Source organism: Pleuronectes platessa, chromosome 5, assembly GCF_947347685.1.
Source record: "Pleuronectes platessa chromosome 5, fPlePla1.1, whole genome shotgun sequence".
In the NCBI taxonomy this organism is placed as follows: Eukaryota; Metazoa; Chordata; class Actinopteri; order Pleuronectiformes; family Pleuronectidae; genus Pleuronectes; species Pleuronectes platessa.
The window spans coordinates 14,002,750-14,027,356 of record NC_070630.1 but is presented as its reverse complement, the minus strand read 5'-3'; the positions used below and the strand labels follow the sequence as shown (position 1 = coordinate 14,027,356).

The 24,607-nt window shown below is 42.5% G+C and overlaps 3 protein-coding genes and 2 long non-coding RNA genes across 5 annotated transcripts; 2 read left to right on the top strand and 3 right to left on the bottom strand.

Annotated features, from left to right (window-relative positions):
- Positions 1-3,102: 3,102 nt before the first annotated feature.
- On the bottom strand, positions 3,103-8,590 carry LOC128439713 (uncharacterized). Its single transcript, XM_053422103.1, has 6 exons — positions 8,470-8,590; positions 7,736-7,861; positions 7,326-7,579; positions 7,165-7,245; positions 3,563-3,658; positions 3,103-3,132 (listed from the first exon to the last, which is right to left on the bottom strand). The coding sequence occupies exons 1-6, from the start codon at positions 8,588-8,590 to the stop codon at positions 3,103-3,105; spliced, it is 708 nt and encodes a 235-aa protein (XP_053278078.1).
- Positions 4,324-5,183, bottom strand: LOC128440653 (uncharacterized). Its single transcript, XR_008338554.1, has 3 exons — positions 4,988-5,183; positions 4,605-4,679; positions 4,324-4,439 (listed from the first exon to the last, which is right to left on the bottom strand). It is a non-coding gene; the product is annotated as an uncharacterized LOC128440653 (long non-coding RNA).
- LOC128440654 (uncharacterized) lies at positions 5,647-6,522 on the top strand. Its single transcript, XR_008338555.1, has 4 exons — positions 5,647-5,691; positions 6,000-6,074; positions 6,240-6,371; positions 6,457-6,522. It is a non-coding gene; the product is annotated as an uncharacterized LOC128440654 (long non-coding RNA).
- Positions 8,591-9,803: 1,213 nt separating the features above from the next.
- On the top strand, positions 9,804-15,366 carry slc33a1 (solute carrier family 33 member 1). The gene is made up of 9 exons (XM_053422489.1): positions 9,804-9,942; positions 10,507-10,961; positions 11,151-11,304; positions 12,164-12,359; positions 12,486-12,688; positions 12,787-12,971; positions 13,042-13,159; positions 13,408-13,623; positions 13,761-15,366. Exons 2-9 carry the CDS (start codon positions 10,549-10,551, stop codon positions 13,926-13,928), a joined length of 1,653 nt encoding a protein of 550 aa, XP_053278464.1. The 5' UTR covers positions 9,804-9,942; positions 10,507-10,548; the 3' UTR covers positions 13,929-15,366.
- A 1,203-nt stretch (positions 15,367-16,569) lies between these two features.
- rps6kb1b (ribosomal protein S6 kinase b, polypeptide 1b) lies at positions 16,570-24,285 on the bottom strand. The gene is made up of 16 exons (XM_053422488.1): positions 24,101-24,285; positions 23,330-23,332; positions 22,562-22,605; positions 22,354-22,474; positions 22,082-22,150; positions 20,416-20,563; positions 20,267-20,324; positions 20,045-20,145; positions 19,705-19,795; positions 19,515-19,605; positions 19,298-19,405; positions 19,127-19,189; positions 18,894-18,971; positions 18,382-18,489; positions 18,130-18,242; positions 16,570-17,527 (listed from the first exon to the last, which is right to left on the bottom strand). Exons 1-16 carry the CDS (start codon positions 24,167-24,169, stop codon positions 17,272-17,274), a joined length of 1,521 nt encoding a protein of 506 aa, XP_053278463.1. The 5' UTR covers positions 24,170-24,285; the 3' UTR covers positions 16,570-17,271.
- Between the last annotated feature and the right edge of the window lie 322 nt (positions 24,286-24,607).

Here is a 24,607-nt window from a genome sequence, read left to right as displayed (position 1 = left end):
GCCATAAAGGCTGCGGAGGACAGACAGTTAAAGAGAGAGCAGAAGAAGCTTCTCGAACAGGAGGTAAGGATCTTTCTTAGCATGTATTGTTTAATTTTCCGTGCAGATCATCTCTACTATGAGCTGTTGCATTTTCAGAATTTGTGCACTCTTGATGTTTTAAACTGAAAACAGTTAAACTGCTCTGAAATACCACAAGGAAGTTGCTATCCTTCAAAATGCTGCACCTTCCTGATTTGCATAGACCCACTGTGCGTCCCCACCCCACACCCTGCTCCCCTCCTCCTCTCTATAACATGCATGACTTAACAGTTAATTAATTTGATCTTGCCCTCATCCTTTTACCAGAAGAAGAACAAGCGCATTGAGAAACTGCGACTGGGCAAGGAACGCCGTGAAAAGCAGATTCTTGAGGTTGGTTCTGAAAGTTTTTGCAGAAACAGCTGCCATTTTGTCTTTGAGTTTTAATCAGGGATCATCTCCTCACTCCGCGTATCAATATATTAGATCTGATATTACAGTGAGACACTTGGTCTATTTTGATTTGGGTGGAATATTTTCTATTGACATCATTAAGCAAACTAATACCAAAATTATACAAAATATTAATAGACCCACTGTGCGTCCTCACCCCACACCCTGCTCCCCTCCTCCTCTCTATAACATGCATGACTTAACAGTTAATTAATTTGATCTTGCCCTCATCCTTTTACCAGAAGAAGAATAAGCGCATTGAGAAACTGCGACTGGAGAAGGAACTCCGTGAAAAGCAGATTCTTGAGGTTGGTTCTGAAAGTTTTGGCAGAAACAGCTGCCATTTTGAGTTTTAATCAGGGATCATCTCCTCACTCCGCGTATCAATATATTAGATCTGACATTACCAATGAGACACATGCTCCATTTTGATTTGGGTGGAATATTTTCTATTGACATCATTAAGCAAACTGATACCAAAATTATACAAAATATTAAGTATAACACTTAAATTCCAAGAATTTGTTCATGTTTTTTTCATATGATACCACAGAAAATGATCTGTTGATTCATTAATCAAACATTGTTGCTCTGGTTTAATGTTAATTTATCTTTTCTGTTCTGGACATACTGTACTTATTTAATGAGTGTATCAGCCGACTCTGTTTCTTGAACTTTTTGCATTCACAGGCTAAACAACAAAAAAAACAAGAAGCAGCCAATGCCAGGAAATTGGAGGCGGAGAAACGAAAAAAGGTAAATAACTGTTGTTTATGAGCAAATTGTGTTTTTCACTGTTGCTTCTGTTGTCACATCTTACAGAATCTGCCTTGTCAGCCCGGTAATGTTTTGGCCCCATTTATTATGTATTTAGCAATTTATTATGCCTTCTTAGTCCTAGTAAATGGACCCTTACTATAATTTTATTTTATTATTTATAATGTTTTATTGTTAATGTTTTATTATGCTTTGTTGTGTCCTGTCTGTGTGGTTTGTAAGATGTCTGTCAAACGGATCCATCTTTCTTAGGCTGCAAATCAAATCTAGCTGTGGGTACAAATAAAGTAATGTGAACGTGAACTTTTGTTCTATTTGTTAGTGCAAAGCAGATTTTTCTTACCTTGGTTTATGACTATGATTAAAAGACCACCTCCTGTTAATTAGGGCGTTTTTATTCTCAGATTAGCGCAGCCAGCAAAACCAAGATACCTCAAAACATTTTCAGGCTGCTGCTGGATGATGTTGCATTTATAATTATGTGTATAATATAAGAATTAGTGGGAAACATATTTTGGTTTCTAAATGATCTGTCTTTTTTGCCAAAGGAGAAGGAGATGCAAAGAGTGCAAGCTAAAATTCTGAAGCAAAAGGTGGGTGTGATTCTCTCAAATGATTTGAATAACTTGAACATGGTCTCTAACGAATTAACGCACAATATATCATTTAAATTGTATTAATTCATTTGGGGTTTTGAATCTCTGGGAAATTTTCTTTTTTGATGAGTCAACACTGTGGTAATTTAGTTCCTACTTTGTGTTTTTATACCAATATCAATATCATCGGGAATAATACGATCTCTTGGCTGCAGGAGAAAGAGCTTCTGAAGAAACAGAAGCTGGACGAGAAACAGACTAACAAGGAGAAGAAACTCCAGCTCAGGATATTGGAGCGGGAAAAGGCAAAGGCCCTAAAGAAGACAAAGAAAGACACTTGTGTGGCAGATCTTAAGGTACTCACGCACAGAGAGTCTGTACATCAGAGTGCGTACATATTACCACAGATAGTCTCCATCTGTGTAATATACATCATACATGTATGTGGAGAGATTAAGAATTCAACCAGGCATGTGTTGTTGTTTTTTTTACATAGGAAATAAATCAGTATAATCACTGTAGGAGCTATCGTCATATACAAAAATAGATGCTTAATATCACTGAAAGCTTCTACGTTTGATTAAAGAGAGCAGGTATAAGTCAGAGTACTTCCACCAAGTGGCTAATGAAAACATAACAAGTTCTACTGATCATATACTTGAATCTATATACTGCATTGTGGACTAGTAGTTATAACACATTTTACCTATATAGTCTGAAAAAAGAAATACTTGGCTCAGATAGATTTACAAATCATTTCAAAGTATAATATAACACTGAGCTTTATTTGTTTGTTTTTTCTTCAAAACAGGAAACGGCTCAGGTGACCAGCATACAGGAGGAGCAGCTGGAAGAGACTGAGATGGAGTGGGTGTGCAGCCCAGCACCAGAGAGCCAGCAGAACAAACACGGTCTCAACCTGATCTTAAAGAAAGTGGCCAAAAAGGCTCGATCTCACAGAAGCCATCCCTACAAACGTTAACGTTAACGTCACTGTTAAAGAAAGCAAAAATCTATTCTTGGACTTGGCCCTTAATCTGGATCGCAAAAGAAATGTACTGGGTTCTTCACTAAACCTTATCACAACCTTCCACCCATCCTGCTAACTAACAAAAAAAACAAATTAAGATGAAAAACTTACCTCCTTGGTGAAGGTAATTATATACAATTAGTTATCACACTTTATTCTCTAGGTCCATAAAATTCTATAAAAAAAACTATTTTAGCAATGATGTATTAAGTTGTTATAATTTTATCAATATTTCAGTTTGGATGGACATTGTGGCTAAAAGTGACAAGAGGCAAGTGTAACAGGTGAAGGGACTTAAAATTCCTACCTTTTGGTTGTCTCCCCATCCAAAGGACTCAAGTGATGATGTGTGAACTAAGTTTAGCGCAGTCTGCCACTGATCTTCTCTCAGTACCACCCCTAGGTCTTCTTCCCAAAGTGTTCTAGTTTCTTCCTGTCTTATTATGAGAGCATACAAAGCCCTCTACAGGAGGAAGACTAGATGTCACAACCCCCCCCCCCCCTTCCTTTTGTTGTATTGTTGTATTTACATGTATCGTTATAATATAATATTCCTATGTACTTATGTGGATATACATTCTGAAGTCTCTTAATGTATGTTCTGCTGCATGGGGTAAGCTGTGAGTGTATAATTGTATTGTTTTGTATTGATTAACCAAAGAAAACAATAAAAACTGTTAAACACAAAGGACTCAAGTGTGACCTGAAAGCGTTTGGTCATCATCTGCCAGCGACTCTGATAATCCTTTGACAGGACTTGACCGATCGTTTTAACTCGAACCTTAAAACAGAAAAGATAATGAGGTTGAGATGCGGCCGTGACGATTGAATATGAGAACAGCTCTGAAGACGTACCCACTGCCAGGGGTGGACTGGGACAAAAATTCAGCCCTGGCATTGTCTGTCCAGACCAGCCCACTACATTATCAGCGGACACCACATAGAAGTCAACAAATCTTGTGGCGTCTTCTCTCATGCATACTACTGTTACCACCTAGCTCAAAGATGGCAACAAGAAGGGAGGCCACACACAAACCTCTCAAGCCAAAAGTAAATTTATTTAACTCCAAATCAAGATAGCTCTAACTACGTAGTGGGATGTGTAAAATATGTTACGCGTCAGTGGTGTTAACAGTGTTTGGATGTGTGAAAATAAGGTGTGATGTATGTTGTAAGGTGCAGAAGCAAAGAAAAACAAAGGCTGAGGGCCCCATGCCCCTAGAAGCAGCCTTTAGATCTGCAGCTGAAGCCCAGCCCAAAAGGGCAGGCCCAGGGCGACGCCCCTGTTAGCTCTACCTGTGTCTGGAAAACAACTCCTCAGGCTCTCACATGTCAAGTGGTCAACCTGAGAAGGACATGGATACATTATAATGTCTCTAATCATCACAATTAAGTATGATTTCATAAAACATAAAAAATGATAAACTCACCAGACTAGAGGAGACTCAACAGACAAACTTTGGTACAGTGAAGGCAGAGAGTGGAGGCAGACAGAGAGCAAGTCCTCGAGCATGGACAGAGGGTGAACAACTCCTCAGGCTCTCACATGTCAAGTGGTCAACCTGAGAAGGACATGGATACATTATAATGTCTGAAAAATAAAGAAAATGTTTTCCTCTGTCCTGAACCTAGAGTTGAGAACTTTTTGGATGTGTGTTTCTTTTAAAACCTTTTGAAAATTATTATAATTTTGAATTTATACATTAAAAAATACATGATAAACTTACCAAATTCTAACAGTGGTCCCAAATGTCCACATATAAAACAGAGGGAGAACGACTCCTCAAATATATCACAACAACCTGTAATGGAGAATAATTGATCATTTAGTGTACATGATCACACCATTAAGGATCAACACATAAGCACAATAAAACTTCTGAAAAGAATTAGCTTGATTCTGCATCTCTATTTACAGCTCATAAAGTTTACTGTTGCTATGGCAACAGTAAACGACGTTAGCAGCTCTTAGCTAGCTTAGCTAAATCATCTGAACAATAATAACCCATAATATCACAATTCAGCATATTAAAACAAAATCCAAAACGTTTCCTACTTTGTTTTGGACATGTCTAAAAAATGTAGCCTAGCCAGCCCCAACGTTACTTACCATGTCTGCCTCCACTCGCTCATCATTGTCGAGTCCTCCTCGCTCGTCTCCCGGCGCACCTGCTGCTGCTGGGCTGGTGAACCCGGCACCAAACAGGTCCGTCAGTTTGGCACATGTAGCAGCCTCCACCTCCACAGACTTCAGATTTTTTTCCCGATGCTTCTCAGCGCCACCCGGGCGTTTTTTACTCTTATTATCCATTTTAAGTTTCTGTCTCAGCAGCGGACCGTCCCGCGACTCCCCCCGCCAATGCCATGAGGTCCCGCCCCACCCTGGTTTGTGTTGTGATTGACAGCACTGTCAGGGCTCTCTGAGCCTGTCAGCCCATGATTGATTGACAATGACAAACAATCAGGGGTGGACTGGCCATCTGGCATACCGGGCATCGTCCCGGTGGGCCGTTGACCCAATGTGGGCCGGTCTGGTCCGCTATGTATTTTTTTCCGTTTTTTTTTCTCATCTTCCTCTCTAAATTCCCTCCAATTGGGCCGGCCAATTGGCTACAGAGGGCTAGCAGTGTGTTGCCAGCATCGACACATATTATTGGTCTATTGTTTGTCATTGTCAATCAATCATGGGCTGACAGGCTCAGAGAGCCCTGACAGTGCTGTCAATCACAACACAAACCAGGGTGGGGCGGGACCTCATGGCCGGGAGACGAGCGAGGAGGACTCGAAAATGATGAGCGAGTGGAGGCAGACATGGTAAGTGATGTTGGGGCTGGCTAGGCTACATTTTTTAGACATGTCCAAAACAAAGTAGGAAACGTTTTGGATTTTGTTTTAATATGCTGAATTGTGATATTATGGGTTATTATTGTTCAGATGATTTAGCTAAGCTAGCTAAGAGCTGCTAACGTCGTTTACTGTTGCCATAGCAACAGTAAACTTTATGAGCTGTAAATAGAGATGCAGAATCAAGCTAATTCTTTTCAGAAGTTTTATTGTGCTTATGTGTTGATCCTTAATGGTGTGATCATGTACACTAAATGATCAATTATTCTCCATTACAGGTTGTTGTGATATATTTGAGGAGTTGTTCTCCCTCTGTTTTATATGTGGACATTTGGGACCACTGTTAGAATTTGGTAAGTTTATCATGTATTTTTTAATGTATAAATTCAAAATTATAATAATTTTCAAAAGGTTTTAAAAGAAACACACATCCAAAAAGTTCTCAACTCTAGGTTCAGGACAGAGGAAAACATTTTCTTTATTTTTCAGACATTATAATGTATCCATGTCCTTCTCAGGTTGACCACTTGACATGTGAGAGCCTGAGGAGTTGTTCCCCCTCTGTCCATGTTCGAGGACTTGCTCTCTGTCTGCCTCCACTCTCTGCCTTCACTGTACCAAAGTTTGTCTGTTGATTCTCCTCTAGTCTGGTGAGTTTATCATTTTTTATGTTTTATGAAATCATACTTAATTGTGATGATTAGAGACATTATAATGTATCCATGTCCTTCTCAGGTTGACCACTTGACATGTGAGAGCCTGAGGAGTTGTTTTCCAGACACAGGTAGAGCTGGCAGGGGCGTCGCCCTGGGCCTGCCCTTTTGGGCTGGGCTTCAGCTGCAGATCTAAAGGCTGCTTCCAGGGGCATGGGGCCCTCAGCCTTTGTTTTTCTTTGCTTCTGCACCTTACAACATACATCACACCTTATTTTCACACATCCAAACACTGTTAACACCACTGACGCGTAACATAGTTTACACATCCCACTACGTAGTTAGAGCTATCTTGATTTGGAGTTAAATAAATTTACTTTTGGCTTGAGAGGTTTGTGTGTGGCCTCCCTTCTTGTTGCCATCTTTGAGCTAGGTAGTAACAGTAGTATGCATGAGAGAAGACGCCGCGAGATTTGTTGACTTCTATGTGGTGTCCGGTGATAATGTAGTGGGCTGGTCTGGACAGACAATGCCAGGGCTGAATTTTTGTCCCAGTCCACCCCTGCAAACAATAGACCAATAATATGTGTCGATGCTGGCAACACACTGCTAGCCCTCTGTAGCCAATTGGCCGGCCCAATTGGAGGGAATTTAGAGAGGAAGATGAGAAAAAAAAACGGAAAAAAATACATAGCGGACCAGACCGGCCCACATTGGGTCAACGGCCCACATTGGGTCAACGGCCCACCAGGACGATGCCCGGTATGCCAGATGGCCAGTCCACCCCTGCCCACTGCTCTGAGCGGAGGTTGGCGTTAAGCAGAGGATCCATCATGGCTCCACATGGAAGACGAGCGAGCCTGGACTCCACCTGCATTAACACGCCATCAAATTAAGCTTTTACAATGATCACAACTTACACAAAACTCTTTTTTCTGTTATCAGCCTTACTTCACTCAACACATCCTCAAATCGGGAAGAGGCGTCCATGTTAAGTGCATGCAACACTAATATCCACTCCGCCTGCATCTCAGCCTGCCTCCTCTCTTTGTCAGAATAATCTTCTTCTTCTTCATCTTCGTCTTCATGGCTGTGATCTACAACTCGCTGCTCTTTTTCAGACTCGTCTCCTGTTGTCTTCTCCTCAGGATGTGATTCCTGACGCTTGATCATGTGAGCTGCTTGCAGTTCTGATACAAGGAATTCTGAAGGATGAAGCAATAATACACCCTTCATTTAAAAGGGATGTGCAGTAAATGTATAGATCCATAGGCACTGAAATCATCCGTAATTATTATAAACAAAGAAATTTAAACAAAAGAAGAAGCAAGCGGACACGTCTTATATTTATCACTTCTCACGAATGACTTTGTTGAGGACACTTGGATCCAGCACCTCTGACATCAGCACGGTGAGAGGAGAGAACATGTCTGATAATAAAGTTCTCAGCTCGCCCACCAGCAACACATTGCCCGTTCCAACTGAGTCTTAAAAAAAAGAAAGAATAGCACATTATATTTATATATAGTTCTAGCTTTTTAGAGTTGAAATGATCAGTCAAATAATCGATTAGTAAATTGATGGAACATGAGTTCTGTGATTTTTGAATAAATGTTTTGTGTGGCACTTTTGGTCAATTTTTTCTTCTATTTGAAGACATTTTAAATTACTTTGACATTGGGCAGTTGGTAGAAAAAAGCAATCTGGATATGTTCTCTTAGGCTCTATTCAATCGACCAGATTACAGATCGATTTATTTGCTAGTTGGATTAGGGGTTAGGGTTAGATTATGATTTTATTCTACTGTCAGTCAAGCGACCACCTGCTGGTCAGTGTGCAGCCCCTCACTCAGCAGACACGGCTCTATAATGAAGTCTGGGTTTCACCCCAGAGGCAGGCAACTGCTCGGGGCCCAGGCTGACTGACTTCACCCCATAGAAGGTTTTAATTGTTTTTATTATGTACTTTGGTAACTTTAATTTACATTAAAAACCATTTGTACACTTCCTACCCTTCGTTGGTGTAAGAAAATTCAGAACATAAAGTTTGAGGGGCCCCCCTGGGACTTTCTGACTCTAGTATCGGCCCTGCTCACCCCTCAGCTTCGGATAGACCCTCCTCAGCTCCGCAGACAAGCAGCTGAGCAGCGGGCACGGGAGCTCGTCACACTGACACCGAGTCCGGCAGCAGCTGACTGCAGTAAAGTGAGCCGTCATGTGGGAAGCCAGCCGCCACTCGGGTTTTTGTTGCGAGTCTATAGTGCCTCATTGGGTAAAGCGGTATAGATAGTCGGAGCGCCTAAAAATAACGAAAAGACAACTATATTTTAGTTAAAGTCTCTCATTCGATTTTTTTTTTTTATCTTCATGACGTATATGTTCCTGTAAATTATGTATTTTTAATGCAAATTGAAGGGCAAGTCTGTTAAAAAGGACCACTGTATTCCGAATGTAACCATATTTGGATGCTGATTAAAAATATTCTTTGAGAGGTTATAAGTGAATTCAAGTAGATTCCTGTTCATGGTGTCTCTGACTATGCTGAGATACATTTTTGTGTATTCTTACTGCAGAATAACAGAAAATTAAAGGGGAAATCTGTAAAGAAGGACGAATGTATTCATAATATGACCATATTTGGAAGCTGATTAAAAATATTCCTTGAGAGGTTATACGTTACTTCGAGTGGATTCCTGTTCATGGTTTCTCTGACTATGCTGAGATAATTTTTTGTGTACTTTTACTGCAGAATATCTGAGAAAATTAAAGGGAAAATCGGTAAAAAAGGACCAATGTATTTGGAAGCTGATTAAAAATATTCCTTAAGAGGTTATAAGTTACTTCGAGTTATAGTACTACTGTGATACTGTTGTGTAGGGTAGGTAACTACTCTGACCAGTGTTGACACTTTGATGGTGCAGTTTTAAAGTAAAGCAGTGTGTGGTCAGCAAGTTTATCCTCAAGTACAATGATCCATGAAGTAGCACAGGAAACAGACTGAATACACTGGTGTGTCTTCAGCAGTGTAAAATGATTTTAACTGAGCTAGCTGGACCTCAATGCTGTCCCTCTGTCCATGTCTCTAAACGGCTGAGGGAGCGGGACAGCAGCTCCAGAGCTGTCTGGGAGCCTCAGCCCCCCCAGCCCTCTACATAGGTCCCACAGGCCAAGCTGCAGGATGTCCAGCAGAAGGACATCTACTTAAAATGTGTCCAGACGTCTGTCCGAGCTCTGTAACCCCCGCCCCCCCCCCCATGCTACAGCATTAGTCAATCTCGTTGTCTCTGTAAAATAGCAGCAAACACACACGCGCGCAACACACACACACCCACACACTCACACACACACACACAAAGAAGGGCCCACTGGCCATATGTCAAGCGGAACACATCTTCTTCGTGTATTGACACGTCAGCTGTAGATGCCGGACCCATTTGAGCGTCGGACCAGCCGCTCTTCCTCAGTCCGCCGTGTTGCTGCCACAGGCTGATCTGAAGTGTCACGGTAGAAATCTCCCCGGTTGTTTGTCATCGGTGTTTACATGCTGCGACTGAAGGATCGTAGAATACGTGAGTAGTGTTTCCGGCTGAGCTGCTGCTTTGTTGTTGTGTTTGTTGCTCAGACATGTTGTCATCACCTCCAGGTAGGTTTCACTCTCTGCTGGTGGGATTTTATCTTTCACCCTTTGTTCGTCTGCTACGTACAGTTCCCCTCATGTGATAGAATGTCATTTGATATTTTGCTATGGAGTGCATTTGTAATTAAGGTATATTTATATTAGCCCATTATTGTGAAATATGGTCCCTGCTCGTCGTTTGAAGGTTACAGTTGATAACTTACCGGCACATTTATTCATTCATAATATCTCCTCCATCTTGTTGTCAACAGGAGAATTATATCTATTGATTATTGATATTATAGTTTTGCACAATCCTATTTGTTCAAAATGATCTTGCAATTGAATGTTAATGTTTGTAATGAATAACCAGACAGTTTTAACAATATGTATTGTGTTCTTTATGACTGTGCTTCCTAAAAATCTAAAGGCTGTAATGTCTGCCCAACTAACTGAGACTTGGAGTATTAACAATCTGTTTAGGTGTTTCATTAATTCTCTCTCATCCATCTTTAAGACTTGCTGAGGACACAGCTGGGTTGATGTCCGCTGCTCCAACATGGAGCCTTCAGACGTGATCGCACACAAGAACGGGCGGCAGAGGAAGCTGGGAGGTTCTGTCCCAGCAAATGTAAACATTGGGGACCTGAACAGAGGAGAGATGAGTGGCTCTGAGGCGGAAGAAGAGGACGAGGCGGAGGGTCTTATCAGAGGGTCGGATTCAGAGGGCAGGAGGCACGCAGCCCGGCCGGGGATCCGTGGCGAGCTCGGCAACGTGTCGCTTCTTCTGTTTCTCTACGTGCTCCAAGGGATTCCTCTGGGACTGGCCGGCAGCATCCCACTGATCCTACAGGGCAAAAATGTCAGCTACAAAGATCAGGCCTTTTTCAGCTTCGTCTTCTGGCCGTTTAGTCTCAAACTGCTCTGGGCTCCACTGGTGGATGCTCTTTACTTCAGCAGGTTTGGCAGAAGGTAAGAAAGACACATTTTTACTGTTTATCTCCAGGCATTTTACGTTTGTATACATGCACTACCCCAGAAGATACCATGACCCAAATGACTGAGAATCTTCACAGATACACTGTTTTAAAAGTTTTAGTTTGTACAGCATCTTTTTCCTGATAATTGACCTGCACCTATCTCTTTCCTCTGTCTCTGCAGAAAGTCATGGCTGGTGCCCACACAGTACTTGCTGGGCCTCTTCATGCTCTACCTGTCTGTAACCGTCGAAGCACTGCTTCAGAGCGAGGGAGGACCAAATGTGGGGATACTCACTGCAGTGTTCTTCATGCTTGCCTTCCTGGCAGCCACACAGGTAGACCATTATAAACACGGACACAGACACACATGCAGAGAGATAAATACTTTACATAGTAGGGCTGGGCAGTTAACGGAAAATACATAGAAAGCGACATTGGTAACCTCTGACCGACTTAATGGTTCAAGTGTGTAGAATTTAGTGACATCTACTGGTGAAGTGGCATGTTGCAGCTGATTACCTCCTCAACTCACCCTCACCATCCAAACTTGAAACAGAACCCTTCCAGTTTCATAAAAACTCAAAAGGTGTTTAGTTTGTCCAGTCTGGGCTACTGTAAAAAACATGGCAGCTTGGAAGCAGGACCCCTTGTTGTAAATTTTAAGTATTTACACATAAAAGGCTCATTCTAGGGTAAAGTAAACAGCAATTAGTACAATTTTGATGAAACATACACAGATTATTTTATATTAAATATCTGCCAATAGATCCCCTTAAGCTAAATCTTACAAACTGAACCTTTAACCCTGCTCATGCCGGTTAATCCGGTTAATACATTTCCCAATGCGTGCATTCACAAACTGCCGGGTTTCTGCCACGATCCGTTTGCTGCAGGGCCCGAATACCTCGTACCGTGCAGCATATGCTCCCTCCTCACATGCCATGTTAACCACAAACACCTAATTACTATTACAAGAAGTAATTAGGAAATGTACAGCACTGCAGTTTACTTTAAGTTTGTTTGATTTGCTCTAGGGTTTATGAGACACGTATTTAAACAAAAAAAATGAAATAATTAATTAATCGTAATCGAGGTAGACGCTTGAAATCGTGATATTATAAGTCATATCGCCGAGCCCTAGTAGATAGTTTCTTTTTTTCATCCTACAGTTGTTCTGCCTTTTCTGTCTCTAAGGATATTGCTGTGGATGGCTGGGCCCTGACCATGTTGTCCAGAGAAAATGTGGGTTATGCATCTACATGCAACTCTGTAGGTCAGACGGCCGGATACTTCCTGGGGAACGTGCTCTTTCTGGCTCTGGAGTCGGCTAATTTCTGCAACAAGTACCTCAGAGCGGAGCCAAAGGACACAGGCATCGTGACCTTGTCAGGTATTTTCTATCCCTGACCTGCTAAAAATATGAATAATAATGTTATTATTAATAATGTTTGTTACAGTTTCCAAAATGATCAGTTAAATATCGTAATTTCTGCTGCTTTCTATTGCTCCACTGCAGACTTCTTGTTCTTTTGGGGGGTGGTGTTCCTGATTTCCACAACGCTGGTGGCCGTCTTTAAAAGGGAGACTGCGCATGGCAAAGGAAAGAGGAGAGTCCCACAGGAGGAGACAAAGGGCGTTTTGGAAACCTACAAGTTGCTCTTCACCATTATCAAGATGCCCACAGTCTTCACATTTTGTGCCCTGCTTCTCACTGCTAAAGTACGTTACCATTTTTGAAATGATCTAAAAATGTAAGCATTTGGCAGATTGCTCTATGTGACTGTTTCTTGATTAATATTTGGTTTACCTCCTCTCAGATCGGCTTCTCTGCAGCAGACGCGGTGACAGGTCTCAAGCTGGTGGAGGCTGGAGTTCCCAAGGAGCAGCTGGCACTGCTGGCGGTGCCCATGGTGCCTCTGCAGATTCTTCTACCAGTCGTCATCAGTAAATACACAGCAGGGCCCCGACCGCTGGACATCTTCTACAAGGCCTTTCCTTTCAGGTATTGACGCGCGATTGAGAGCATACACACATTCAAGAAACCTAACGCTAACAGAGTGTTTTGATTGCAGGTTGCTCATAGGCCTTGAGTATGCGCTGCTGGTGTGGTGGACATCCAGTGTAAAACAGGACGGAGGGTTCCCTGTTTACTACTACACCATCGTGCTGTTCAGCTACGCAGGGCATCAGGTGCAGTGTTCCTATGTTAATACTAACAAGTATATTACCCCCCCTTCTCTCATTTTCTCCCTTTATTCCATTGTTTGGTATAGTTTTTCTAACACCAATGTTGATGTTCTTGTTAAGACCTGCACTTTTCCTATTATCAGTCATACAACTTCAGCTAGAAATTCTAGTTGCCGTCCGGCTATCAGAAGCAATGAATCATTCAACCCGATGCACATCTAAAACAAAAGTTTCCCCTGTTTTAACCCCAGGTGGCGTTGTACAGTATGTATGTTGCCTGCATGGCCTTCCACGCCAAAGTGAGCGACCCCCTCATCGGCGGGACGTACATGACCCTGCTGAACACAGTCACTAACCTCGGAGGGAACTGGCCGTCCACTGTGGCTCTGTGGATGGTGGACCCACTGACCTCGAAGGCGTGTCAGGGGGCCGTCGGGCAGAGCTGTGGCTCCCCAGAGGAGGCAGGGGTGAGTGCACAGGGGGAGAGGATGAAACTCTCAGGAAGGATGTTAACACCAGGCCCGAACAGGACCTCACTGTATGTCCTAATCTAAAAAGCCCTAAACTGACTCTTCTTCTTCCTTTTCCCTCTTCCCATCTCCAGCTGTGCGTGAAGGAAGGCGGTGCTTGTGTGACGACACTGGACGGCTACTACGTGGAGTCGGTGGTTTGTGTCGTGATTGGTTTGGCCTGGTGGGTGTGGTTAGGGAAGAAAATGAGACGGCTGCAGGAGGAGAGCCCGGCCGCATGGAGGTGCAGAATCAACCAGTGACGTTACTCACTTCTATCATCAACACCACAGACTCTTCTGGATGCACTGTACCTCTGCATCCTCTGCTTCAACAACAGCAGAACTCTGAAAATACTGTCATTCCATCCACTCCCATCTGACTCATATTCAGCTCGGTCCTGCTTTAGCTGCTACGTTCAGAAAACCGTTTCTCAACTCTGCCAGCTTGAAGCAGCGTGGTGACGTGGTGGTCAAAAGCCCTTTTGGTCGTCACTCCTGCTAACTGCGGCTGTAACAGTGTCCTGGAAACCTTCGGGCTGGCCAAGAACTTTTTTAGAAAGTTTAAAAAGTTTTTTTTCTGTCAAACCACAATCTGCTACTTGAATATAGCTTTACCAAACCAGAGCTGGGTCAAAGACTTACTTCCTTTTTCTGTTTTAACTTGCATGAATTACCAGATGGTTGGATTTGCACATTTTAAACCTCTAAAGAAAAACAACAGCAAAAGTATGCTATTTCAATTTGAGCCCTTGGATATTTAGAAAGTATTTTTAATAAACTCAACACACTCCTCCTGGACAGTAGTTGTATATTCTGTATTCAAGGATGACAAAGGGAATATGTAGCGATGCACTGTGTTGTCCATTCCCATAAAGTCTCCACACAGTCTTTTACATGGGGAGATTCTCTGCTGGGACCTTTACGCACACCGTCAATCTATTTCAGCAAAGGTGAATGAGTAAATGACTCTAATCGTCTCTAATCTGCAGCCTCATGTTGTTATTTAGGCCATAGTATCAGGAGTACTATAATACATACCTATATATAATAAGACATGTATGTAAAAGGTTTTGAGATACTGTGTGTTAATGTCTCAAACTATCTGATTTGTCATTGTAATGTCAAATTTGCCTGTCTGATAATCCACGTAAATTTAACCTTGAGTGAAGAAGAATCACTTTAGTTGTTTAATTTAGATCTGATTTAAAAAAAAAAATAGTATTTAAATGTTTTTGTTTTTCTCTGAAGTTCTTTGTGCCTTGTGTAGCTGATCAAAGTGTCTCGAACTTTTAAGGCCATACAGCAGCAACAAGCTGGAAGACCTGTGGTAGAAGATCAAGGCAGGGATTATTAGTTCTATATGGTTTGAATATTATGTGGTTGAGTTCATATACTGTTGTTTTTCAATTACGCAAAAAAGCTCCAATGCTTTCAACACGCTTATTACGTACTCCTGTGTGTGTGTGTGTGTGTGATCACACATTCATTATGAAGAGTTTAATTTGCACAGTGATATATTCATAATATAAAACCAGTGTCACATATGGTTAAATGACCTCAGATGTCTGAAATATTAAATGATTTTTGTATCTTTTATTTTTCCAAATTTCCCTTGAATCTACTCGGTTATAGGACCAATTTAGATCGTTAATATTGGACTCTGCTGCATTTGCCTGTTCAAACATGTAGGTCATATCAACAGGGCCGGGTTATGTTTTCTTTACTGTTTGTTTGTCAGCACGATTATTCATAAACTACTGAGATGATTTCCTTGAAGTTTTGTGGAGGGCTGGGTCATGATCCAAGGAAGAACCCATTTAATTAATTATAATTTATTTCTTTAACATGGCGAGATTGCACTTCTAGTTGGTAATGATATTTAGGAATTCTTTTTTTTTTCTTTCATTTGTTTAAAAAATGTAAAGTACAATGAATTTCTTGCTCACAAAATAATCCAGATCCCAGACCAGCAGCCTCATAAGTAAACGCTCGGCTGTGATGTTTTCATAAAATTGTACACAGATCTGATTGTTGCAGTATTTTCTCTAAAGCCAGCATAGATGTGAAAAGTTTTTTTTTTTTTACTCATTTTGCATAGTTCCTGATTTCTTACATTTATTTTGTGAACAGCTGGTTAAAGGTCAAACAGTTTTTCGAAATAAAGTAAATTAGAAAATGTTTATTGTGCCAGATCATCACTGTAATACGATAACAGCTCACCGTCAGAGCCTTTCTGCAATTGACAGAACAATATGTTTGTTTTTATTCTTTTTGACAGATAGTTTGTAAATTGGATTTTGAATTTCTGTTATTTCACCACTGAAAATTCTGTGTTTTCGTTTCAGCTTCGTCACCACGCATTCAAACTGCTGTTATAATGAATGTAAAGGTCTTCACCATTCATATGATGCTATATTGATTTTAAATAAATCTGAATATAAATTATTATCTGCTGACACAAAAGACAATGCACTTCTTTTTTCTTTTTTTTTACATTTTATTATAATTTTCCTTGCTTTTCAGGAATTCTAAAATGTCCCTCCTAAACAAGTTAATGCTAATGCAAGAGGCTTTATAAATGTTGCCCCCAACTTTTTGGAGAGTTAACCCCCACAACTGCAGACAGTGACCAGATCAACTGGTGCCACACTCTCCCATTAGGAACTCAATCCAGCAGCCAGATGGAGAGGGTGCAGGGGGAGGTTCGGTGAGTGTGTGTCACAGAGCAGCACCGAGATCAGTTCTTAACAGTTTGCTGTGGTGATGGGTGAGTGAGTCACGCCAACATTGCATCATGCTCAATCACGTCTGGTGAGATAATCGACGTATGGATCCCACATCAAATAAGCAGTTTCACAATTCATCCTCAACATCGACGCTCAAAGAATGTGAAAAGTCAAAGTGTTTTTTTTCTTCTCCTTTAATTTGGGTTCTCTGATTCACCATAGCACAGATTAATGCAGCCATTTCATAAAACATCATAAGATGCAAACCTATGTTAATCAGTACCAGAACCTCTGCTTCTCCACTGCTCACGATGATGATGATTTATCTTTTTCAATCACAAACCTCATTTGTTTCTTTTCATTCAGAGCCAGGAAGCATTTGAGTCTAAGAAGAATCACAATCTCCCCATGGAAGCAGTTTCTCACTGGAATTCATTTAAAAAGCACAGAGCACTTTGGACGTCATCTCCTACAGTAGACTGGCTGCCTTTTAGCTTTAAATCGCTTGCATACGGTGTGATACGTTGTCACCTTCGAGTGCACGATCACACAAAGGCTGTAGCTCCTCAATGTATTTCAAGTCTTGGAAGTCTACTTTGTAATGGTAGGGGAGGGGGGGATTTCAGGTCACACCTGAGGCATCGGGGGAGAGGTGGTGAGATGGTGATGTTGGTAGCTCTCGACTGCAGCACGCCCGAGTCCCAGACCCACAAACTCCAGCTTGTGACAGTGTATGTAGTGTGCGGATGTGCAATTTTTTGATTTTCATTGTCTCTAGCATCCACCTCTTTTTGCTTTGTTTCTTAAAAAATATCAATAAAGAAAAAAAGAAAAAAAAAGAAGTCAGGAAATAAACTCTCCTAAAGAGGTGTGGTAGGTCATAGGTTCATACGTAGATGTTCGGGCCGCTTGGGAGCGACAGGGTACGCTTGCTGCTTCATCTGACCCAGGTTGACCCCTGTAGGCTTACGGATGGGAAGAGGGGCCGAGGCCTCGGAGTTGTTTGTGACATCCATCTGCTCTGGGGTGGACAGTTCCATGGCCTGGTCCTGAGGAGACTGGAGGACGCTTGGTCCTCCGCCAGTGAGGAGCGGGCTCCGGAGCCAGCAGTCCGCCCCTGCGTATTTGACTGGACTGAAATTAAAAAAGGAGGACGTGGTTTACAAGGTTTTACAACATTCAGAAACATGTTGTTCATGTGTCTTTTGGCTTTTTCTTTGGTCAGATTCAGCCATTGAGTACAGTAATATAAGAGTTATGGTTCATCAGATGAACACAACTCAGCGATTGTAGTTGTGGAGGAAACTTAAAATATATCACTTCTTATGAAAAAACTTCTTTTGAAACATATCAGACATACAGAGAACTTCTGCAATTTGTAAGTGTCAGTTGCTCTCGACATTTCACGTACAATTGTTGGAAAATATCCCAAAAATATTTGAGTGAGCCTGTTAAGAATACAGCAGGAAGACGTACGAAGAATTCAAAGTGAACGAGTGGGTGTTTTGATGACGTTTCTACCTAAAAGTACGAAAATATCTAATAACGAAAGAGGGGCTGTTCTTGTAGAAGACGACAAATAAGAAAGACAACCGGATTCGATAAAGGATTTGGCTCAAGTGAAGCCAGATCTCAGGACCTGAACCAAGACCCACTGAGATCTATCATGGTCCAGAATGTAATCTCTCAACACAGACATTTCTGGTGAGCCTGCTGCAGTCGGTGGGTCGACATACCTGAGAGGTGTTCTTGGGCTGCCCAGGATCCGTCGAGGTGAGCGGGTTTTGGGCTCAAATGAGAACCTTTCTTTAATGTTGTCCAGGACTGATGGAGCGACATACGTGAAACCCTGCAAGGGACCAGAGGTTAAACACAGGTGCAGCTGCTGCTAAGACACATTTTAGGGGGAAATTTTCATACAGGAACGTTTCAGTACAAGCTCATATTGATTTTGATTGCGTTTTGTGGTGAAGAGACAAAGGAGTTACCAGGAAGGCTTGGTTAGCACTCTCACTGAGGGTGGAGTCATCAGGGCTGTCCACAGGCGTCTGGCTGGTGAACTTCGAGTCGAACTGACTCACATCTTCGGCCGATTGCTGCGAAGAGAGAGATGAGACAAAGACAGGTGAGGAGGGGGGGCAACGCGAGCAGATGTGCCAGCTATCAAGGTAAATAGGAGGAGGTCTGAAACAAGGGAAGACCGTGGCTCGATTACTGAAAGTTGTTGAGTTGGTTTAATCTGAAGAGTTAAAGTTAAATCCCATCATGTGGAAAACTAAGGTCCAATCGATTGCCTCCACCGGCACAGCGTCAGTGGCTAGAATGTAATCTTATAGGGCAGCTGTGACAGTCCATGAAATGTGAAACAGTCCTTCTAGTGCAACTTCACATTGAGTAAGAGATGTTTAGTGTTGCCAGACTCTTAGCAAAGACCTAGTATAACAATTTGGGCCTTTCCTCCCTTTCAGAAATCTCTATGGTCTGCTCCTCTGATACTCACCAGGAAGGGTTTGAAAGGAGGCTCCACTTTCCGAGCCAGCAGATCCTCCCAGTTGATGTGTCGAAAGAAGGGATGAGCCTACAAACGGTGTCATCAAATTCCAGGAAAAGGCAAATTAATTCATTTTGGTCATTTTTACTCATTTGTATTATTCACAGCCTGGTTTAGTGCTCAGCCACAGGAGCCTGTGTGTCGTGTCACTGTGAGCAGACTGTGTTCCACCGCGCTCTCACCTGAACCTCCGTGGCGTCTCCTGCTCCAGCTCCCAGCCGCGATGAGGCGTTTCTCTTCAGCAACTGCAACAACCAGCGGCAACATGTCAACATAACGCCACCACAACAACGCCACATTTAATTCTGTTAAACACCGGTAGTATCATGAGCAGCTGAACAAACAGCAGTTACCCGTTTCAGCAGATCTCGAGCTTCTTGTGTGAGGTAGGGCGGGAGGCTGAGCTTGCACTTCAGGATCTTGTCGATGGTCTTTTTCCGGTTCTCACCTGTGAACGGTGGCTACAGAGGGAGGAGAAGACAACGGGTTTACTCGCATGTTCCAGAGCACGGCGCAGAAAATGAGTGACGTAGAAACACAACAGTATTATGCTTGAACTGTTGAACTGACCGCGCCTGTGAGCATGTCGTACATCAGAGCGCCCAGACTCCACCAGTCCACTGCTCTGTTGTGTCCGCTTCTCATCAGGATCTCTGGAGCCCTGTAACAAATGATTGAGAGTCCATGATCATTGGTTAACATGGCGAGGAGAACCGGTGTACCAGCAAGTGCATGAGAGAGATGAAAGAGCACCACTCACATGTATTCGATGGTTCCACAGAAAGTGTGGGTGACGGTGCCGTCGTGAATGGACTCTTTACAAAGCCCGAAGTCTGTCAGCTTCACGTGGCCTGGAAGGAACACGACCAGACACAGCTGATTATAGTTCCAGTGGATACATGCATCTGCACATTAAACTCAAATGTGAAGGGTTAAAAATCATAGACTTCTGCTGTATTAGGGTGTATAAACAAGGCAGCAAATCAAGACTATCGTTCTAGAAAGAAATTTAAAACCAGCATCACCACAGGCCGAGCAAACCGCCCATTACCAAACAGACAGGTTTAGAACGGGTACTGCGCTAGAGATAAAGCACACACCTTGGTTGTTGAGCATGATGTTCTCAGGCTTCAGGTCTCTGTAGATGATGCCCTTCTGGTGCAGGTGGCCCAGAGCCATGGAGATCTCTGCCAGGTAAAAACTACACAGAGATTTAAATGCTGTTATTAAATATTAGGTTCGTGGTGAGGCTCCTTTTCACCAGTGAGTTAAGCTGCATTATAAATGTGTTATGTATCAATAGGAAAATAAACAAAGTTCACCAGGCTGTGTCTTCCATGAAGATGCCCTCCCTCTCCAGCTGCATGAAGAGTTCTCCTCCTGCACAGGTCCACAGCATTCAAGTCTCAATTCAACAGTAAAGTCTCAATTTCTGAATTCAGTAGGAATGTTAGTAGTCGCTCAGACTGACCACTCAGGTACTCCAGGATGAGGTACAGCTTCCCTCCTGTCTGGAAGGCGTACATGAGATCGACAATGAAGGGATGCTTCACCTCCTCCAGGATGTTCCTCTCCGCCTTGGTGTGGGCTGTGTCCTTGGCGTTGCGCACAATCATAGCCTGGTGTTCCCAGCCCAGAGAAAGATACAGTGAGTGAAACTGGGAATGTTCTACACACAGCTTATGTGAAATGTTCCAATGTGAGTGTCACAGTCTAACAAGCTGCTCGTCCTGCATCACTAAGAGATGGACGTATTCTACTGTGCAACATTTGGGAAGCAGCTGCTGAGCTGAGCAACTAATCTAGTTTAAGGAATTAACTTGGAGGCGGATTCTACATTTCTTTAGTTGTGTTGTAAAACAGCTGTCCTTTCTTATTAAACACTTTAAAGAATTGCAACACCAAAGAATTACAATACATTTTTTAATTGTGAATATTGAATTGCACAGACAGAATGAATATTGCAGTTACGAGAGTTAAACCTGAGTTAAAGTTCTACTGGGAGCAGAGTTGGTGGTCTCATAATAAAAGAAACAAATTACCATCCACCAATGCAAAGCTTTTAACCTTACGATGCTTTGACCTTTTATTCTGATTATCTGGGCCAGTGTCGATTGAGCATCTGAGACGAGGACTTATTCAGAGTGTATGAGCCTCATAGTGCAAGAAGTAACATGACACGGCTGATATATGACACTCAGTTTTTTTCAGCACAAACCGGCTGAAGAAGATATAATGGGTGAAATTACATTACAGATTGCAGCGTTACATGTATCAGAAGCTAACTGCACTCACAGAAAGACTAAGACAGTTTATCTCAATACACAAACTATACCAAATTTAAGGCGTAACGGTGTAAACCAAAGCTGTCAAATTTCTGATGTAGCTGCATCTTTTTGTTTGTGTGTAAACGGCAAGAACATTTAACCATTGTTTGCAGTGATCACACTATTTGTAGATGAAACAATAATCTTGAACAGAATGTTAATCCAGTCTGGTTATAGACAATTTTTCTTTTTAAATCCAACTTTGGACATACCGCATTTCTACTTATTGATCTGCTCACTGGGAACTAAGGTTAGAAAAGTTCTGCAGCTCTCGTGAACTCTGGAGAACGCAGGAACCATTTCCTGTTAAACTTGATAAAGTGGATTTCTCCGGAGCCTAAATGCAAGACTGAATGCATGTTTCCAGTTTGGGCAAGTCAGGACAGAAGTCTTTCTATCCGAGATGCATCATAAATACTGGCCCAGGCCTCCGTCTGTCCGTGTCGCCACTGTGACGTTTTTAATGCTCGAAACAACTGGCTGAAATCTGGCAGGTCTCTGTCATGTCAGCGGGGTCGTTTCAGACAAATCAAGCAGGAGCGGTGTGAATGTCAATCGGGACCTAACGGGCTGAAGCAGAGCGCTGCGAGTGCCAAGGCTGCAGCAGAGCAGCGCAGATGGCAATCAACCAACTAGCAGTGAAATCTTACCCCACCCACTGGCTTCAAGGACGGCCAATATTTGCAGACAAGGAGCTCCATGATGTTTATTTGTGCCAACAAGCATGCAATTATGTACACAGAATGAAAAAGTGAGAGCAGCTGAACATTACTCTAATTGAGATGCAATTGAAAAAAAAAAATGAAGTACCTTTTTTAAAACCTTCATGGCAAATATTTTGCCCAATTCAGCGCCAACAACTTTTCGGACTTGGAAAACCTGCACAGAACGGAGAGAGATTCACATAGTTTGAATAATCAAATGAAAAGCAGAAAAAAAAAAAGAGAAAAAGTCTAAATAACTCAGAACCACAAAATACACAATAAAGTGTGTTTATGGCCATAGAGGAGTGTGAGCTTGTTCAGTGGACTTTCTCAGGCCTCGCTGCTTCTCGGGTACCACAAGTAGCTTTCCATAAGTACCTTTCCATAACCGCCTTTCCCCAGGACCCGCAGCAGCTCGAAGCACTCGGGCCGGATGTTCTCCGTCCCCTGGTTGACCACGTCCTCCGAGATCTCGATCTTCTCGCAGTCGTCCATGTTGCTGTGGAGACATTCAATGCACAGGGCTCACACTTGATTTTTTCCACATCACCCATTGGACAGAAACACAGACGGACGGAATACTTACAACTCGAAGCCGCTGCACTGATCCATGATATCGTTGATTGAGGCCTGGAAGGAAAAACACAACACAAGTCAACATAAAGTGTGTTTGTGTAGCTTCTAACTTCATGAGCACTTCTCATAAGTTTGTATTGAGAACTGCAACAATTAATCAGTTAAACAGAAAATGAATCTGCAACTATTTGAAATAATCGATTTATCACTTTTTGCAAGAAAATATACAATCATCTGGTTCCGACTTTTACACTTTGACGATTTGTTTCTTGACTTTGGTTTAATTTAGTTTTAAATTGAAAACATTTGGGTTTTGAAAACAACTAGAGTTCCAAAGTAAATCAACTTTAATGTATGACACTGTGATCGGTATTTTACGTCATTTTCATGAAACCAAATAATGTAAAGATTGGTAATCGTTCATGAAATAAGCGTAGAGCATAGAAACTGATGAAAAATATCAATAATTGCCACTATATATTCTTCAATAATAGAAAAAAAAATTGCAATACATCAAGGTATAATACTAATAATGTGATTTAACACACGATTGATCGTCCTCAGACTTATTCTCTGCCCATAATGAAGCTTTAAAAAGAACAACCTTCACTCAGGAGCAAAAAACTGTCTAAACAAATAATGTGACATTTATCATGAGAATCACGTCAGTCGATATTTATTACCGACTGACATGAACACTTTTAGTTTGATATCCTTTTTGGTCATATCATCCGGCACTTATTTGTTCACATCTCCAAACACACAACAACACACAAACACCCTGTCCGTTGATCATGAGGGTGACAACCAAGAAATGCTCTGATGCAATAGTAATAGTTGCTCAATCCGTGCAACATGAACAACAACAAATGTTGCAAGATAAAGCAAATGTCACTAGTTATATGCCGGTTAAAATCTGAGACCACATCATATGAGTGTGTGTGTGCAGATTACATGTCCACTCCTTCGACAGCAGGGGATTTGCTGTAATAAGACACCAGGAGTTTGACACGTGCACGCCGCCGTGGTGTGTACACATGATTTAAAAGTCATTTAAAGTGAAGTGGGGTGTGTGTGTGGTTGAACTGCTGCTGTTTCAGCCTCACGGACGAACCGGCTGCAGCTCTCGGGCTCACACTCCAGTCTGAATACACTGTTGCACCCTGAGCCACATTTATCACCGCAGCACCTTTGGCCAAGTAAGGCTTTGCTTTAGGGCTTTGCTTTAGGGCTTTGCTTGCACAGCTCCAGCGTGACAGCGGCTGGTTATTTAAACGTGACAGCGTCAACAAGGCGTGTGTTCGATCCCCAGCTACAGATTAGAAGAGAACAGACAAAGAACCAACAAGTGACAGCTCCGTGTTGGCCGCTGTCAGACGAGCTGTGCGCCCCGTGCTAACCCGTGTAGCAGAGGCCTGGCAGCCCCGGCTGCAGAGCAGGCCTGCGGTGGCTGACAGGCTACCGGGCTAACAGCCGCTAGCCGCTAGCCGCCGTTCACACACACTCCGACATCTCCCGCAGTTACGTTTCAACAGCTCGGCTCAAGTACCTCCTCGATCTCATCGTCGGAGACATTCTCCTCCGGCTGGTCCAGGTCAATGTCAAACACTCCAGCCATGGCAGCGTGTCGCTGGGATGGCTCCGTCACAGACCGCAGGAATAGCAGGCGTCCCTCCACCTCATGGACGAACACACACCGCCGCCATGACCGGCTACTACGCTGAGCATGCGCATTGCGGCGCTCAGTACAGGGGGCGGGCAACTGCGAGAGGCTTTTATTTTGACAACAGGTAAAAGCGCTTTATAAACAGTTGATGGTCCAAACACCACGTCTGAGAAACTATCACCAAACACTGAGGCCCCGTACAGAGGTCAGCGGATCAGATCTGCACCTTCACAGACATATCAACAGCGTTTATGTTTATAGATACACACACTTTTATTTTACAGAATAAAAAAAGCAGAAAAAAGTTACATTAAGATTTACATTTTACATTAAGATTTACATTTTACCCCCCTATTTCAAGTTTTTTTCTTTAAAATAATAAGGTTTATT

Coding starts and splice junctions, on each gene's coding strand:
- rps6kb1b (XM_053422488.1), bottom strand. CDS start 24,169: ATGGCTGGAGTGTTTGACATTGACCTGGACCAGCCGGAGGAGAATGTC. Junction 19,406..19,514: donor ACGACATGCTCACAGGCGCG/GTCAGTTCAACA, acceptor CTCCCTCTGTAG/CCACCGTTCACAGGTGAGAA. Junction 18,243..18,381: donor GTGCTAACCAAGCCTTCCTG/GTAACTCCTTTG, acceptor GGTCCCTTGCAG/GGTTTCACGTATGTCGCTCC.
- slc33a1 (XM_053422489.1), top strand. CDS start 10,549: ATGGAGCCTTCAGACGTGATCGCACACAAGAACGGGCGGCAGAGGAAG. Junction 10,962..11,150: donor TTCAGCAGGTTTGGCAGAAG/GTAAGAAAGACA, acceptor CTGTCTCTGCAG/AAAGTCATGGCTGGTGCCCA. Junction 12,689..12,786: donor CCCTGCTTCTCACTGCTAAA/GTACGTTACCAT, acceptor ACCTCCTCTCAG/ATCGGCTTCTCTGCAGCAGA.
- LOC128439713 (XM_053422103.1), bottom strand. CDS start 8,590: ATGACGGCTCACTTTACTGCAGTCAGCTGCTGCCGGACTCGGTGTCAG. Junction 7,862..8,469: donor GGTCTATCCGAAGCTGAGGG/GTGAGCAGGGCC, acceptor CTTTTTTTTAAG/ACTCAGTTGGAACGGGCAAT. Junction 7,246..7,325: donor TTGAGGATGTGTTGAGTGAA/GTAAGGCTGATA, acceptor GTGTTAATGCAG/GTGGAGTCCAGGCTCGCTCG.